The sequence below is a fragment of the Gobius niger genome (genome assembly GCF_951799975.1).
Source record: "Gobius niger genome assembly, chromosome: 5".
Taxonomy (NCBI): domain Eukaryota; kingdom Metazoa; phylum Chordata; class Actinopteri; order Gobiiformes; family Gobiidae; genus Gobius; species Gobius niger.
The window spans coordinates 34,367,470-34,385,521 of NC_136856.1; the positions used below are offsets into that span (position 1 = coordinate 34,367,470).

At 44.1% G+C, this 18,052-nt stretch overlaps 2 protein-coding genes across 4 annotated transcripts in view; one reads left to right on the forward strand and one right to left on the reverse strand.

Moving 5' to 3' along the window:
* Positions 1-151: 151 nt before the first annotated feature.
* On the reverse strand, positions 152-8,565 carry LOC306963137 (ribonuclease inhibitor-like). Of its 2 annotated transcripts, XM_079556611.1 has the most exons (6): positions 8,419-8,565; positions 3,716-3,892; positions 1,460-1,633; positions 1,033-1,206; positions 634-807; positions 152-277 (listed from the first exon to the last, which is right to left on the reverse strand). In XM_079556611.1, the coding sequence occupies exons 1-6, from the start codon at positions 8,550-8,552 to the stop codon at positions 262-264; spliced, it is 849 nt and encodes a 282-aa protein (XP_079412737.1). In that variant the 5' UTR covers positions 8,553-8,565; the 3' UTR covers positions 152-261. The 2 variants fall into 2 exon arrangements, with proteins under 2 accessions (XP_079412737.1, XP_079412738.1); XM_079556612.1 differs by lacking the exon at positions 1,033-1,206.
* A 3,678-nt stretch (positions 8,566-12,243) lies between these two features.
* sec24b (SEC24 homolog B, COPII coat complex component) overlaps positions 12,244-18,052 on the forward strand; it is a 33,473-nt gene continuing 27,664 nt past the window's right edge. The window contains exons 1-3 of one of the 2 annotated variants that reach the window (XM_079557246.1): positions 12,244-12,465; positions 14,401-14,919; positions 17,069-17,227. In XM_079557246.1, coding sequence (XP_079413372.1) covers positions 12,423-12,465; positions 14,401-14,919; positions 17,069-17,227 — 721 coding nt within the window. In that variant the 5' untranslated portion in view covers positions 12,244-12,422. The remainder of the gene's footprint in view (positions 12,466-14,400; positions 14,920-17,068; positions 17,228-18,052) is intronic. The other variant, XM_079557247.1, reaches the window with a different exon arrangement.

Here is an 18,052-nt window from a genome sequence, read left to right on the forward strand (position 1 = left end):
ACACAATGGAAGTACGACGGATAAAATCCACAATCTGACGCCTGGAGGGTTTGTGATCCGAAGAGAAAGGACTTCACTTTCTTCTCACGTCAACATCGTTCTGTTTTTGGAGGTGACTTTTTCCTCAGACCCGATCTGGATGGATCTCAGACCTGTTCCACTGAGCCGCGATGCTGCGCTGGATGGTTTTGTCGGTTCATTCTCTCTCACCTGGGCTCAGTCTGAGGCATCTGCTCTGGAGCTACACATCTTCAGGACACATTAGTCCCATAACGCGCTGTTGAGAAGCAGATTAGATTAGACGCCAATTTTAAATGATGAATTACAACAATTATTTTCACAAGAAATATTATGTTAACTGACACAAAAATCTGACACGGATAAAGTCTCAATATTTTGGAGTGTGGGCTTTGACTGAGGAAACGGGAGATGGACTGAACATGTACTGAAAGTAAACATTTCAGGTTCGTTATTCTGATGAGGATATGACATAATAACATGGTTAAGAGAAATTCAAATGTAGAATGGATTTAAACACAACAAACTCCAACAGCCTCAGTGTTTTATTCAGACAAAAACAGACAGAAATGTCCCGCTCCAGGTTCAGAACAGTCTCATGAAGTCAGTACTCACTGCAGTCTCTCCAGTTGATAGTGAGGGCTCTCTTTCAGGACGAAGAGCTCCTTCATATCTGACTCTCTCAGACTGTTATCATCCAGCTCCAGTACAGTGAGATGTGAGGGGTTGGACTTCAGAGCTGAGGCCAGAGAGGAACAGCTGATCTCTGACAAACCACAGACATTCAATCTGAATAAAGAATACATGAAATAAAAAGTGATTAAAGTCCAGAGATAAATACACCCAGGGAAGTCATGAGAGGTATCCAAACTGAATTGTAAGTAAATGTAATGGATTTAAAAAAAAATAATTCACAATTTAATTTCTCTGAAATTATCAATATCATCAGCAAAAACTAAACATCAAACCTGTTATGTTCATAGTTAAGACCTGACCCAGAGACAGTGAACTGACCTGAGAGTCTGCAGGCGACAGTCTGACCTCTGTAGAAAACCACACAGGTGAGACACTCCTGAGTCAGACAAACTGTTTACATTCAGGTCCAGTTCAAACAGATGTGAGGGGTTGGACTTCAGAGCTGAGGCAAGAGAGGAACAGCTGATCTCTGACAAATCACAGCCATACAGTCTGAATAAAGAATAAATGGAGTTGTTAAAGTCCAGCGATAAACACACCCGGGGAAGGACATTTTGGATTTAAAAAAAAGTCCATGAGAGTCATCCAAACTGAATTTTAAGTAAACATAATGGAATTTTTTTTATCACAGACTAAAACAGACAAGACTTTAATTCCTCTGAAAATGATCATTTCCATCGCAAAAACTAAACATTAAAACGGTTATGTTCATAGTTAAGACCTGACCCAGAGACAGTGAACTGACCTGAGAGTCCGAAGGCGACAGTCTGCCAGTTCTAGAAAACCACAAAGATGAGACACTCCTGAGTCAGACAGGCTGTTCATACCCAGGTAGAGATCAGTGAGATGTGAGGGGTTGGACTTCAGAGCTGAGGCCAGAGAGGAACAGCTGATCTCTGACAAACCACAGTCCTCCAAGCTGAATGAAGAACAAATGAAGTGGTTAAAGTCCAGAAATAAACACACCCTGTGAAGGACATTGTGGATTAAAAATGGGCATGACAGTTTCTGGAGGATCTGAGCATTTTTAAAGAATATGAAAGATAACACAGTCACTCATAGTTAGTGATTGTGAAGCCAATTATGGTCAAACAAATGAGTTTGCTCTTTTGAATTCATAATGATAATTGACACTTCCAAAATGACCTTGATCAAACGTTTACACGCCCCAGTTCTTAATATCTGTGAAAATGTAGTCTAATGTGTCATATGCATGACACTATGTCTAATGTGTCATTATGTCTAATATGTCTAATGTGTCATATCCATGACAGCTTGGAGTCGTTTATGGTAGTTGTGAATGTGCCTCTTCATTCGGATGGTAAAACTGGCCATTCTTTTTGGCAAAAAGCTTCCAGTTCCTGTAAATTCCTGGGCTGTCTTGCATGGACTGCACGTTTGAGATCTCCCCACAGTGGCTCAATGATATTGAGGTCAGGAAACTGAGAACGCCACTCCAGAAATTTCATTTTATTCTGCTGTAGCCAATGACACGTCGACTTGGCCTTGTGCTTTGGATCGTTATCATGTTGGAACGTCCAAGTGCGTCCCGTCTGCAGCTTCCATAGCCACTTCCATAGAACTCCCCCATGCACCACGGATACACCACTGATATTCATTCACACCCCATACTTGTTTGTTATTATTTCAGTTTGTTATGATCATAAACAATAAAACTACCAAAATTGGCCTGTACTGTTGTGGTGTCCCCTCATTCTCTGCCACAGGCATGAGCCAGCCTGTGACACAGTGGATCATACCGTCCTCATCTCCTGGCTTCAACACGCTGTCGGTTTACACTGCGCGGTGCTCAATTGGTTCTCTTTATATCTCACTAACAGCACTTTTCTGGACTTTTCCTCAGCTGCCCCTCTATCATCCGGCGTGCCTCAAGGATCCAGTCTCGGTCCCATTCTGTTTTCACTTTATATGCTGCCAATTGGTCAACTAATTTATCACAACATCCATTTTAATATCTATGAAGATGACCTCCAGGTCTACCTCCTGTGATTCTGAGCAACCGTTCTGCATTGGACCCTCTGCATAGCTGCCTTGAGGACATCAAACAATGGCTTTCCCAGAATGTCCTTCCTCTGAATGAAGGTAATACTGAGTAGATCCTGTTCAACCCGGACGCAGTTCCCTCAGTTTTGGTCCTCTAACACCTCACTTTAGTCCCACCGTCCGTAACCTGGGTGTCATCTTTGACAGTAGTATGATAAGTGCAGTTGTGAAGCCGAGCTTTCACCAGCGAAGGCGCAACAGTAAGGTCAAACCATTCTTATTCCGAGCTGACTTTTAAAAGACTGTTCATGCCTTCATCAGTTCGAGGATATAGATTACTGCAAAGCCCTTAATCAATCACTCCTTAATCGGCTTCAACTGGTACAAAACACGGCAGAAAGTCTCCTCTCCAATACCTCCAAACGCGCACACATCACCTCCACTCGCTCCACTAGCTCCCAGTGTGGTTCAGGGTGGAGTTTAAGGTCCTGATGTTCCTGATCAATGGTCTGGGCCCGGCCTACCTCGTAACAAATTAGTAACGGTCTACCAACCAGCCAGAACTCTGCGCTCTGCTGAACACACCTTGCTGGTCACTCCCCAGTTGAAATATAAAAAGTTTGGAGGCCGGTCATTTGCCCTCCAAGGCCCAAAGCTGTGGAACGCACTTCCAGCACACCTACAAAGCATCACTGAGTTGAGTGTTTTTAAATCGCAGTAGAAAACACATCGATGCAGACAAGATTTTAACACGTAGCCTCCGACTCGACTACTATTTTTTTAATGTACATTTGTCTTTTTATTTACTTTTGCCTACTGATGTTTTTGCTGGAAAGCGCCTTGTGCAACTTCTGGCTGTTGTAAGGCGCTCTGTTTTCACAAACTAAAACAGATAAGTCTTCTAGGCTTCTGAAAATGATCAAGGTCATCAGCAAAAACGACACCTTAAAACTGTTATGTTCATAGTTAAGACCTGACCCAGAGACAGTGAACTGACCTGAGAGTCTGCAGGCGACAGTCTGACCTCTGTAGAAAATCACACAGATGAGACACTCCTGAGTCAGACAGGTTTGTGTTAGAGTCCAGGTCCAGTTCAGTGAGATGTGAGGGGTTGGACTTCAGAGCTGAGGCCAGAGAGGAACAGCTGATCGCTGACAAATAACAGTCCTCTAATCTGAAAAAAGTAAAAATGAATTTATTAATTTATTTCAATGGGACAATGCACATTAATGAACAGATAGAGCCCAGGTGGTGTTCAAGCACTTGCCCCTTTTCCCTGTGCCCTTTAAGTGCCCTTCTCAAGACCATTTTTTTTTTCAGTCAGAGCAGTGTGAGGTGAGCTGAGGAGACAGAAGGGAGAGGAGGAGAGAGGAGGAGAGAGGAGGTGCCTGGGCTCTGGACACTGTGCATCTGTGGGAAGAGCACAGGAACATGAACAGCCCAGGATTATTGTTATTTAAGATATTTTCCCCCTTGTGCAGTTCAAGTCTGGGCCTTGCGTTGCCGCGTATCTCCATCGCTCTTGATGCTGCGCTTGGCCCTCCACCATACGCATGGAGGCCTCGCAGTCCCACGCCTTCCCCGCCGCCGCAGTCAGGTTTCCTACTTCCTCCTTGGCAAATACAATATACAAGCAGTAACACTAACAGCTTGTGTTTTGGCCATGGTAGGTGTTAGGTGTGTTAAAAGCTTATAGTAGATAAGCATGGTTTTACATTTGTGATCTGAAAGAAGGTGTGACTTCCTCCCCCTGCCAGCAAATCCAACTGACCACCAGGTGGTGAACGGTTGACAGCTCAGCCCCTCTCTTCACCCGAGTGTCCGAGACACACGGTTGGAGGTCTCATGACACAACTACAAGGTCGATCATCAACCTCCGGCCACGGGTGTCCTGGTGCCACGTGCACTTACGGACACCCTTGTGTTCGAACATGGTGTTCGTTACGGACAAACTGTAACTAGCACAGAAGTCCAATAACACGCACTATAGGGTTTGGATCAGGGAGGCCGTTCCTCCCAAGCAACCCCGTCCAGGTCTCATGGGCGTTGTAGCCCAAGAACAATGGAGTCCCGAGTCAGAGCACCGTCGAGTGCACCTCCCAGGGACTCCAAGAAGAGAGCTGCATGAGCTAAAAGCAAGCCCACACCAGAACCAGATGTGGAGTCCAGCCTCTCTCCAGGAGTTGGGATGCAAAACCCAAGCTGTGCAACGAGGGCAGACCCACGTCGTCCCTTTAGTCTGAGCCCGGCCGGGCCCCGTGGGCAAAGGCCCGACCACCAGGCGCTCGCATATGAGCCCCAACTCCAGGCCTGGCTGCAGGGTCGGGCCGCACCATACTATACATAAGAGTTTTCTGAACTGCTCTTAGTCTGGCCCGTCACTTAGGACCTGTTTGCCATGGGAGACCCTACCAGGGGCAAAATGCCCCAGACAACATAGCTCCTAGGATCATTTGGGCACACAAACAACCCCACCACGATAAGGTGGCAGTTCCCGGGGCGATGCCTAAGTAATAATTTAACGTAATCATTTGTTTTATATTATTTGACCTTTATCTAACCAGGGAAGACCCACTGAGATTAGGCATCTCTTTTTCAGGTGAGTCCTGAAGCAACACCCCACCCGTGCTGTGAGAATGTGGGAGGGGCAGATGTAGATCTTGGAGGAGGCCTGCGTCGTGCACCTCAGCGTAGAGACTGTTTGGGGCGAGGCTTGTTCAAGTAGCCCTGGGAGTCCCGGCGTCTCTCCCCGAGGTCTCTGGCTTCAGCCCAGTGCACTGAGGTCTGAGTGGAGGGTAGATAGTCTTAGTGAACTGAGGAACACAATCCATCCTCCATCTTCATCACGGGTCTTTGTCAAAGCAAGTCCTAATGTGAGTAGAAATCTCTCCCCGAGCTGAGAGAGGAGTCAGTCACAAACATTCTTGGGATCCAGAAAACGGCATCACTTTGCCAGGGGAACTTTTCAGCCTTCAACATAAGACATGGCCTGATATAAAGAAAGTATGTGTAAAGTAAAATGTATTAAAAGAGAAATGTATGAGAAGAAATGTCGTCTGTGTCTTGTCAGAACAAGCGACTGACCCAAGTGAGCTGTGGGTCTCAGCGGCTCCCACTGCCAAAGGTGAAACACGGAATGTGTGATGTCACAACAGAACTGATGATGTCACTGCAACCGGCCAATCAGAGGTCAGAATCTTTTTTCTTTTTTGTTGCCATGGAGATTACTCTGCCTAAATAGAGTTTGGGATGGAATGTTCTGAAGTGAACGTTACCATAGAAACCCGCCATGTTTGGGAGAACTAGCAAATCAATGAACCTGAGCTAAAACCAGTGTAAACAGTATAAAAGTGTCCAAATGCTTCTATGTGAACAATAATCCCAGTATTTTACATTTACACAGTGGCATGCTGGGTAGGAAAGTCCGAGTGTTCGACAGTGGGCTACAGAACTTTTGGGACGCCAGAAAAAATATATAGATTTTTTTTTATTACAGTAACATAAAGTGCTGTGAAACATTAATAAAGTATCAATACTTAGTGAGACGTGCTGTGTTATGTTGCTAAATGAGATATTGTTCCAGCCCTCAGCATTAGCGCCTAAATCTGATCTGTGAATGAGTGAATGGTGCGTTTAGTCAGTGGTGCAGATGGTAGAGCGAGTCGTCTCATGATCGGGAGGTCGGTGGTTCCAATCCCGGCTCGGTGTGTGCACAGTGTGTCCTTGGGCAAGACACTTGGTACATGGTAAGGCCCGACCGATATGGGTTTTTGGGGTCTGATCCTGATATAAAAGGAATTGACCGATAGCCGCTATATAGGCCGATATTTTAAGTAGTTTAATTTGATGTAGTTTTTCTCTCAAATAGCCTATAGGTAAACATTTATTATTATAGTAAAAGTTTCAATCATAGGAATGTATAGGAATATATCTAATAGAGGTCGCCCAATGTGGGTTTTTCTAAGGCTGATACCGACGGGCACGTGCACAGATAGAGCCCAGGTGGTGCTCAAGCACCTGCCCCTTTGCCCTGTGCCCTTTAAGTGCCCTTCTCAAGACCATTTTTTCCCCTCCCCAAAATTAAGTATTATTTCTTTTATTATTCTTAGATATTTGCGCTACTAAGCCAACATGTGCTGAAAATGCAGTTTTAATGTTCAGCAACTTCAAATCGCACTTCATTCCTCCTCTGCCTCTATTTTTGACATGGACAAAGCAATGATATTCACAAACCAATGTTGGCTATAGTACCTTTGCGTAATTTATTTGTATTTGTGCTAATCTTAAGTGCAGAGCCTTGTGATAGTCTTACATCGTCCTCTAAACTCTATCTAGTTTATTATTAGGTCCACATAACATGGACATTTTATGTTGCTGTGTTAATCAATGGTCTGTTACTGTCAGTAGTTACAGAAAAAAAAGAAACACCTCTTTTTTTTTGCGGGGTGGGGGGATTGCCCTTTTGTCTTGGTTGAGCACCTGCCCCTCAAAATGTCTGTGCACGCCTAGTGCTGTAAATATGCCGGATTTAGCTCAAAATTTAAAAATGCGTATATTTGTCTAGAAACGCATACATGAAAAGACTGGGGTTTTCCGATCAAGAATCTTAATAGCCTTTTTATACAACTGTTGGATTGAGCGCAGTAACACCAGTGAAGGACTACACTTTACAGCAGTTTTCAATATGGGAGAATATCACACAGTGGCTATAGGACTTTGCTGCCTCAGTTGTCTGTTGTTTTGCAGGTTACATTTAATTGATTATTATTGTATTATTGTCAATTATTGGTTTTCATGTTCTATGCATCAAAGTTATGCATCAAAATGTTCCGCATGTTGAGGAGAAGGGTGCTATTACTTTTGGGACTTCTGCAACTTACGGCTTTTCCGCAATCGGCCGAAATGTCAGAGATTTTTCCCATTGACTTATAATGGGGCTGCCGCAAATCCATGCTTTTCGGCACTTTTTTCTGCATTTTCTGCAATTTCTGCACTTTGTGCATGTTCATCTTCTGCAACTTGTGGGTTTTGAGAAAAAAATTGGCCTTCTGCAGTTTTTTTATACGAGAGTTTGACATTTTTGCATTGGTGTGTATGTGGACCTGTCGTATTAGTGTGTATGTGCGAATCCAGCCAATGGGGAGACTCCAGGCCTTTCAGCCATTTGTGCAGCTTCTGCCAATCAAGCACTGAGGCCATTTCAACAGTTTGACCAGTTTATGGAATTTAAAAAGTTTATGCAATATTAATAATTTATGCAAAGTAACCACTTTATGGGATTTAACCAGTTTATGCATTTTAAAGCATTTATGCAATTTACATAATTTATGCGAATTATCCCATTCATGCCTTTTACCACTTTTTGCAGTTTATGCAACATGACATTTTATGCATTTTACCAGTTTATGCAAATTTGATTATGCAATTTGAGGAGTTTATGCAATTTCTGCATTCGCTTCCCGCATTTACGCAGTCAATCGCAATGGCGCATTTCTAGTTGTATTTGCAACCTTTTTAATGTGTTTTTTTAAACGAAAGGTTGGAGTCCGGCACATCCCCATGGTATTTAAACTGGGTTACCAACTCCAATTCCTCTCCATCCAAGAAAACAAACAAACGATCTGCCTTGTGTTGATTAAGTCCAGAGCAAAGTCAGAGGAGGTTTCATAGACAGCTGAACAGTCGAGTCCCAGCACTGACCTGAGAGTGGAGAGCTGACAGTGAGGACTCTTCAGAGCAGCACACAGCACAGACACCGAGGAGTCACTCAGGTTATTATTACTCAGATCAAACACTCTGAGATGGGAGGGCCTGGAGCTCAGTGCTGATGCCATCACTTCATAGCGAAGTTCTTTTTTTTTTTTTTATACAATCGTTGACTCTTGCCACAACTCTTTTGGTGACACAAAGTTATATGACACCAGATGGACCACTATAAGTATGATTTAGTTCAAGTTTGAACAAATGAATAATATTTAAAACAAATAGACAATAAAGCTGAAGTGTCCCACATTACCCAAATCCGTTACTCCTTTACTCATTAGCAACATGCAAGTGCACGAAGTGGACACAGTTTTGTTTCCATATCTCAGCAGACTTAACAGAAACAATACTGGACAATCCTAAGATGAGTCTGATCCTGTTTCCACTGAGTCTATGTTCATGATCTTTGATTCAGAATGTGCTACTGGAAAATGTCCTCATGTTGAAATCACGGTGAATAAATAAATCCTAAAGACTCACCTGGATCTGACGCTCGCAGATGAAAACAGCTCTGAGGAGATTTGGAACCTGGGCTGATCCAAGGAAACGGCAAGTTCCTGTAATACACGTGCCCGCTCAGCCAATCAGAGAGCAGGGGCGTTCACCCAGCTGTGCGTACGTGTACGTGTACGTGTACGTGTACGTGTACGTGTACGTGTACGTGTACGTGTACGTGTACGTGTACGTGTATGTGTAACAATCCATTACGAAACTGCCATCCAAGTCCTTAACTGAGCTTTTGCAAGTTAAGGTGAAGTTTTGTTTCCAGTTTGGGGACTATTTCTGCCAAATGGTGACAAAGATTCAAAGACATTCAAAGATTTTTTTATTAATCGATTCATGTGTCAATGAATTTAAATGATCGTTCGGTAACACTTTATTTTACACTACCCCTGTACCTAACTAAATTTAGTACAATGTAATGTGCTCTGTAGCGATGTGTAATAACTTGTACCTATGAGTTAGATACACAATGGAATAATATGTATTTGTAGTTTGTAGGTTCATAATGTAATAGAACATAATTCTATAACCGAACCTTAAGTCCTATAACCTTAAGGGTCTCGTACTAATACAAGTTATTCCATTGTGTACCACATAGGTACAAGTTATTACAGATTGTTACAAAGCTTATCACATTGTATTAAATTTAGTTAAGGACAATGTATGTTTGTTTGTTTGTTTGTTTGTTTGTATACTTTATTGTCCCCGTAGGGAAATTTGTCCTCTGCATTTAACTCATCCTTCGATGCCGCTGGGGCGACCCGTAAGGAGCAGTGGTCGACGGCCGTGCCGCAGCCGGGGACCCGTCTCCATGATGTGGAGCCAGGCTGATGGTCAGAATCACCTGGCTGGAGGATTCACCTATTGCACATGTTTTTAGTGGGAGGGGAAACCGGAAGTGTAGTGTCAAGGTAGTGTAAAATAAAGTCATACCGATCATTCTCAATGAGGGGCAGGGAAGGGAGGGAGTTCAGCTTCCTGACAGCCTGGTGGATAAAACTGTTCTTCAGTCGATTGGACCAGGCCTGTGGATTCCGAAGTCTCCTCCCAGAAGACATTACCTTGGAAAGAATGTGTGATGGTTGCGTAAGGTGGGGAGAGGGGCCCCACAGACCTTCTCCGCTGCTCTCACAGCGGGCAGGAGGCTCCTTGGGCAGGAGGCAGTGCTGGTGCTGTGCCACCCAGTGATGGAGCTGGTCAGGATGCTCTCTATAGTCCCTCTGTAGGAGAACCACACAGTGATGGAGCTGGTCAGGATGCTCTCTATAGTCCCTCTGTAGGAGAACCACACAGTGATGGAGCTGGTCAGGATGCTCTATAGTCCCTCTGTAGAAAAACCACACAGTGATGGAGCTGGTCAGGATGCTCTCTATAGTCCCTCTGTAGGAGAACCACACAGTGATGGAGCTGGTCAGGATGCTCTATATAGTTCCTCTGTAGAAGAACCACACAGTGATGGAGCTGGTCAGGATGCTCTCTATAATCCCTCTGTAGAAAAACCACACAGTCATGGAGCTGGTCAGGATGCTCTCTATAGTCCCTCTGTAGAAAAACCACACAGTGATGGAGCTGGTCAGGATGTTCTCTATAGTCCCTCTATAGAAGAACCACACAGTGATGGAGCTGGTCAGGATGCTCTCTATAGTCCCTCTGTAGAAGAACCACACAGTGATGGAGCTGGTCAGGATGCTCTCTATCGTCCCTCTGTAGAAGAACCACACAGTGATGGAGCTGGTCAGGATGCTCTCTATAATCCCTCTGTAGAAAAACCACACAGTGATAGAGCTGGTCAGGATGCTCTCTATAGTCCCTCTGTAGAAGAACCACACAGTCATGGAGCTGGTCAGGATGTTCTCTATAGTTCCTCTATAGAAGAACCACACAGTGATGGAGCTGGTCAGGATGCTCTCTATAGTCCCTCTGTAGAAGTTGGACATAACAGAAGCTGGAACTCTGTCTCTTCTCAACTTGCGAAGAAAGTACAGACGCTGATTACTTTTCTTGACCAGTGATGTCGTGTGCATGGTCCAGGAGAGCTTCTCTATGATGTGCACACCCAGGAACTTAGCGCTGGTCACCCTCTCCACTGCAGCACTGTTGATTGTTAGAGGAGCATGCTGGACCCGCGCTCTCCGAAAGTCCACAACAATCTCTTTTGTCTTCTCCACATGCTCATAATAACTGGTTCCTTGATGTAAAGAGCTTTGAGTACCTAAAGCAGGTAGAAAGTTACATAAATGTGACCATTTATCTCATTTTTGCCACTTTTTTGCGGCTTTTTTGTCACTTTTTTTGCCAACTTATGTAAATTTTATGTTATACTTTTGTCGCTTTTTTGTTGAGTTTTGTCACTTTTTTGTTGACTTTATTATCGTAATTTTCTTCTCGTTTTTTGTCGCCGTCTTGACGCTTTTATTCCAAGAAGCTTATAGATTTGGGTAAAGCCAAACTGTGATCGTTTCAAGTGGGGGTTACCCGCAGGGGCAGACTGGGACAGAAAAACAGTCCTGGACTCGGACCAGCCTGGCCCAAATTAGCGCAATTGTGCAGTTCCACAAATACATATTTTAACCTCTAACCACCCGCCTTAACCAAATGCATTCTGTCCTCTTTTGGCTGTGTAGCACCTCATTTGAAAGCTAAGACCCACAAAACTGACCTTTTTTCCTCGCACTATTGCTGTGTTGTGTCACCTTTTGTATGTTTATTTCTTTTTTCTTTTTTTTTTTCTTTTTGTCACATTTTTGATAAATTTTTGTCACATTTTGGTTGAGCTTTTTGTCACTTTTTGTTGAATTTTTGTAATTATTTGTTGAGTTTTTGTCACATTTTTGTTGAGTTTTTGTGACACTTTTGTTGAATTTTTGTGACACTTTTGTTGAATTTTTGTGACATTTTTGTTAAATTTTTGTCACATTTTGGTTGAGCTTTTTGTCACTTTTTGTTGAATTTTTGTAATTTTTTCTATCATTTTTTGTTGTGTTTTTTGTCCGTGTTTTTCTCATGTTTTCATCCCTCTTTTCTCGCTATTTTGATGCTTTTCTTTTTAGCTTTTAGATTTGGGTAAAGCTTGGTTGTGGCGGGACTGGTGGCCCTCGAGCCAGTGGCCCTTCTGTACTCTTCCAGAATGGACATATGGCCAGTCCGCCCCTGGTTACCCGGTTGATGTCCTGTCCTCCGAGTGGACATGTCCTCATGAATGAACTGGCACTATTACGGACAGACACGAGGGGGCGCCAGAGCACCGGAGCTCACGAGCATCCTCAACATCCTCACTCCCAGCCTGAGCGCAGCCTCTCGGTGCGTCCTGCTCCAGGCAGCCGCTCTCTTTCACACCTCCTTGTTTTGGGACAGCTGGCCCAGGACCCGGGGCCTCATGCCCGCTCACCCTGCCGTGTCTTCGCCGGCATAGAGAGAGGGCACAGGCGGGCACAGAGATGTCTGCGCCCGGGTACAGCAGCACCGGCTCCACGGCCAACGGTAAGCAGCTCGTCCCAGCAGCAGCGGCTCCACCGGGGCAGGCCCATGCGGCATGTCCATCTCCGCCACTGCCGGCGAACCCCGAGAAACACTTTAGCCCGACCTGTCCGAAACTCACGGATTACACAGGACTGCTTTAATATCATCGCATTAGGTCAACGTTAGCCGAGCAGCGCGTGGAGCTGCTGAGGTAAAGCAGAATCAGGGGAATCCACTTGAGGATGAGCCAAGTGCCAGAACAGGCGCAGGTGCATTTCTTATTTCAGTTTGCAACACGTGCTTGCCCTTTTATTCGTGAAATAAATAATCACTATAATAAAAAACAGGCCAGCGTCTCGTCCCGCGGAGCTCTTGGAGGATTACTGCTCCAAAGCTAATGCTAACCACAGAGCTAACCCGGGCTGATCCACGGATGACGCGCACCGCGGTGACACTTCCAACCCCGCCGATGCTCGCTCTAAGTCATGTTTTATGTCCTGGCTCTGGGGTGGTGCCCCGGGGCTGTCACGGGATAAACGGGGTCATTGCCAGGCCACAATTGTTTATTTAGCCGCCGAAGCTAGGTGCTTTGTTATGCTAGCACGGGGACTTTTACTTGGCTTTCATTGATAGCGTAATCCAAGACGTGCTGCGTTTACTGCCAAAGAGAGCATAGGAATATGGATGTACTGGACCAGTTTCTTTCACTGTTGAGTTGACCTGCTGAGGAGATGTCTGGGTTTCATTGGCACCAGATTTACCAAACCACTGTTCAAAGAGACAGCAAAACTGGGGCTGTCAATCACTAGCCTGTTCATGATATGTGGCTATTGCTTATTATACAGAGGTCTGCAATCTACATTAAAGCGGATATGCCTCGTCAGCACTGATATTTTGTTATTTGAAATGATGTCTCTGTAAATGGTGATGAAATACAGGTTAGGGCTGGTGAAGACTTTGACTGGGGCTCCTCCTGCAGGCAGATGTAAGAATAGTCGATTAAAAAAAAGAACTTCCAGTTTCGATTTACGGTGTGGTTTACAGCTTCAGCACGACGTGATAAACACACTTGGTAACTGCGAAAAGCTTGTGAATGTAGTGAAATACTACTAGGTATCTCTTTAAAGGGGCTAGATGCAAGTTGGCCATTGTGTACTCACTACTGCCACCTCAGGTCATACGTGTAACTGCAGCTTCTATATTAAGCTCCTGCATGACGGCACTTTGGACCCGAAGTAACACCTTCAGGTCTGAGCTCAGTCTACACATTAGGACATGGCTGGAACATGTAGGAGGAGGAAAATAGTTCATTTTAACATGTTTAAACTCCGTATAGTCCCTCTAACAATATACACTAGCATTTTATTTTCTCCATGAATTACTTTGAAATGAAAACAGCAAAGAGTTACTCTCCCTTTCAAGATACTTGTGATACACTGGAGTTGGAGACAGTAAATATGTCAACCCAGAGTTTAATTCCCAAGTTTCTTTTTCTAAATCGAGATAAAGGCAAGTTTATTTATACCACGCATTTCACACACAAGGCAACTCGATGCGCCTTGATAAAGATCAAGCTAGTTTGGGACGACCATGAGTCTGATTCAAATGTTTAAATGCACCACTAAAGCATCAGTACAATGTGCATAGTTAAAATGAATGAAGTCTAAAGTATCAGATGTCCCTGTATAAATGTGGTGCGCCCCACAGTGTGAAAACCACTGACCTAAATGATGGCTAGACACAGAAACTGTATTGATCCTGAAGGGAATTACATCCAGAGTCAGCTGCTCTCATTTACACATCAGAAAACAAACAAAGTTTAATTGTGCAGTCTGCTGGGAGAGCAGTCAGCTGCTGAGCAAGACCATATGACAATCAGTCTGGTCTATAATCCTGTGAAGAAATAAATACTTTAATACTATCCACACACTTTAACAGAGCTCTCCATGTGTGCAGGCCCGACACAGAGCTACCCGCAGATGTACCCACCACCGTCCGCCGGATACTACGGAGCCCCCCCTCCTCAGAGCTACCCCAGCAAACCCCCGCTCTCCAGCACCACCCACTCTCCACACTACTACCAGAACAGCCACACACAGCCGCACCACCCCCCACCATCCCAGCAGGCCTACCCTTCTACGGCGCCCCCGTCCAGCCCGCAGTACGGTCAGCAGCCGTTCCCGCCGCAGCAGCCCTCTTACGGCACTCCTCCGGGCTCCTACTACGGACACCAGCCGTACCCTGGCCCCCCACCCCCGCAGCAATACCCCGTGACACCTGCCCCGGGGAACTACCTACACCCTGCGCCAGGGAGCGGTCAGTACGCTGCCCCTCAGAGCGCCGTGGGTGGGGCAGCGCCTGTGCAGGTTGGAGCCCCTCTGCATCAGTACAGCCCTGCACAGCCTCCGCGGGGGTACGGCAGCGCCCCAGGACAGCAGCAGACGGCCGCGGTCAACGGGCAGCCACACGGCACAGGTATGACAGTACTGAGGGCATTTAGAGACACTGTTTGAAGTTTCCCCAGGAATTTGACAGAGGAAAACTGATTCTCTCTCATTTAGGTTTTCATTTTGAGAATGTTCTGCATAAAAATGCCCCAAATACAATTCATCGGACAGTGTTCTTTTTTGGCAGCTTTAGATTTAGCCTTTTGGATGAAAGTGCCTCTAATTTTAGTTCTAAATGTGATAGAATTTTAGCTTAGTTTTAGTTAACATCTAAACCCCCAAGCACATTTTCTCCAGTTCAGCTTTAACTTGTCATCACGTTTTTGTCGTATTGTTGGTTTTTTGTTGCATTTTCATCACTTTTTGCCGACTGTTTTGATTTTTCATCATTGCCTGTTTAGCTGGGGGTTTTTGGCGCCTGTTTTGTTACATTTTTTGCTCTTGTGATGCTTTTCGCTGCCTCTTCCTCCTCATTTCTGTCTCATTTTTGTCTCAAAACGTGCTTGGTGAAGGTAAACAGACAACAAAAAATTCATTTAGATAAGTATTGATAATAAGTATTGAAACAGGGTTTCTGCAGGGCATTGAAAAGTATTAAAAGTCATTAAATCATTAGTTTAGATTGAAACTGGCATTAAATCTGAATAGTATCAGAAAATTATGACATTTCTCAACATTGTTTACTGTTTAAATTAATCAAAAAACTAGGGGTGCAACGGATCAAAAAACTCACGGTTCGGATCGTTCTTCGGATCAGCAAAAATTATAAAAAGACAAATAAACATAGGTTTTGTCTTTTTTTTATTAACAAATTCAGATGTATAAAATCAACATGAAGGGCAGAAGCATTATATCTTCTTTTTAACAAAGTGCAACAAAGGCATAAAACGGGGAGAAAAGACTTTATGTTGAAGAAAGGTAAATGATGCCAACAAACCTGTCAAATTTCTTAGTATTTACTTTAAAATGCAGTATATATATTTTTGGTAACTGTAAGTCTGTCTCTTCTTCCCTGTGGCCCCGCCCCTCACTGCTGTCATTACAGTCTGAAAGCAACACACCGCCGTCCTCCTTTCCCCACTTGACCTCTCAATAAAACTAAGTAATGGAAAGAGCACAACAGCTATTTTCTGATCGTTTTCTAGTAAAACCTTTTGATCAAATTAAACTACAGACATCACGTGTTTCCGCGTAAATGCAGTGAACGTAAATAAACAAACTGTAGGGCTCTTGCAACCTGAAAATATGAATATCTCCGCAAATATTTCACCAATTAACACGAAACAAAAAGCGCTGTGATGCTGACCGTCCACTCTCCCACGTAACATGCCAATATCAGTTTAGTGAAAGATCGCACAGTCAGAAGACGTGTCCCCTACGCCCCTCACATCGCAGTGGGAGCAGCGGGGCATCATGGGCTCAAAGACGCTCTGAACTCTGCCCCGCCGCTGATGCTCAAGCTACTGTCCACAGATGTACATGCTCACAAGGGAAAAGTTGTGGCATAATGGTGGGGACATGCAAATAGGGGATTTAAATGACGCCGGGCGTTCAAGCTCCTCGGTTCCTCCACTCGCCTTGTCCACACTATGTAGACTGAACGTGCGCATAAAGCAATCATGTGTGTGCCGTCCCGAAGAAGTCGTCTGGTTTGTCCAATTATCTTTCCTCTGTTTGATAAACATATTATCACATCTGAAGAAATGAAACATGCACAGATCATTCTCTGCGTTTGTGGCTTTAAAATATAGTATTTGGGCATTAAAAGGTATACATTAGTGTAAACCCTGTAGAATGAGATGATGCCATAGTATCAGGTGGATAACAGAGCAGCTCTATGGCAGGAAGACAAGTTTTGAAAGAAGAAGAAGAAAGAAAAGAAAGAAAAATCTGTTTTTCTACTGGCCAGTATCATACTAATGTTTTTGAATTTTGTCGTATTGTCATCTTTCAGTGAAAATAACTGGACCTTAGCTCATACAGACAGACAGAGAAGACGATCAATTATGATACTGTTTTTGTTTCATGTGGATGCTCCCAGTAATGACACAGATATATGACAAAAACTAAGATAAAGTACCATCGACACCACCATGGGATCTTCAGTTCAGCCCCCGCCTCAAGTTTTAAACTCTCGTCTCTTTAAGGATGTTGTTCTGTGTTGCTCCTGTGCCCAGCCCCGCAGAGCTTTGACCAGCGCCCACAGCCCTCCTACGGCCCGTACAGTGGAGTGGAGCCCAGCAGTGGACAGACAGACGCCCCCTCGTCCACTGGAACCCCCTCCGCCTCTGTGGCCCCCTCACCCGGGCACCACCAACACGGGAACGCTGCCTCAGGTTTGTATTGTCGCTACCCTCGTCGTCCCAGAAGCACTTAAGTGAGAATCTGAAAATTGGTAAATTAGAATACTTTACATTGATAATGAATAAATAAGTAGCCTATAGTTTATTTTCAAAACAAATGTATATCTCTAAAAGTAGGGATGCACCATTACCAGTATCGGGCATCGGGCGATACCACATGCTTGTACTCTATACTCGTACTCATTCATGAGGTCCCGATACCAGAAACTGATACCACGTGACATGTGACCGGTGTTCCTACAGGATGCAACTCTCCACTGAGGAGAGAAAATAGCAACAAACTGGAGAATTGTTTAGTGGAAATACAATATTCCTCATAGAGCTGACTTTAATACATTTGTTTTAGAATCTGATTTCATTCAGTACATTTACATGTAAAGTCTAATGCGATTAGGCCAAAGGTTTGACTCCGATGCGTTTTTAAAATAAAAAAAATCTAACTCTACAGAGTAAAATCTGTCAAACCAGTCTTGTCCAAGTCACATGACAGCCTCCGATGCCTCATGGCGTTTAGCCGCAATGCTAACAGTTAGCTTAAATGCCGACATTTTCTTTTAGCCTATTTGTGGTTTATAGATGCATAAAAATCAATCCTAATTAACGTGAACAACTTTGTAATAGCTTTGGCTTCAACCATTTGAATCTTTATTCAACCTAAATGTTTTACAATATTAGAAAAATGGGGGAAGATGCAAATAAATGTAGTGAGGATTAATATTGAGCCCAAAATGTGTTGTTTATCCATCATTTATCGAACGATAAGTCGATATAGTAATTATGGTGACAGCCCTTTTGAAC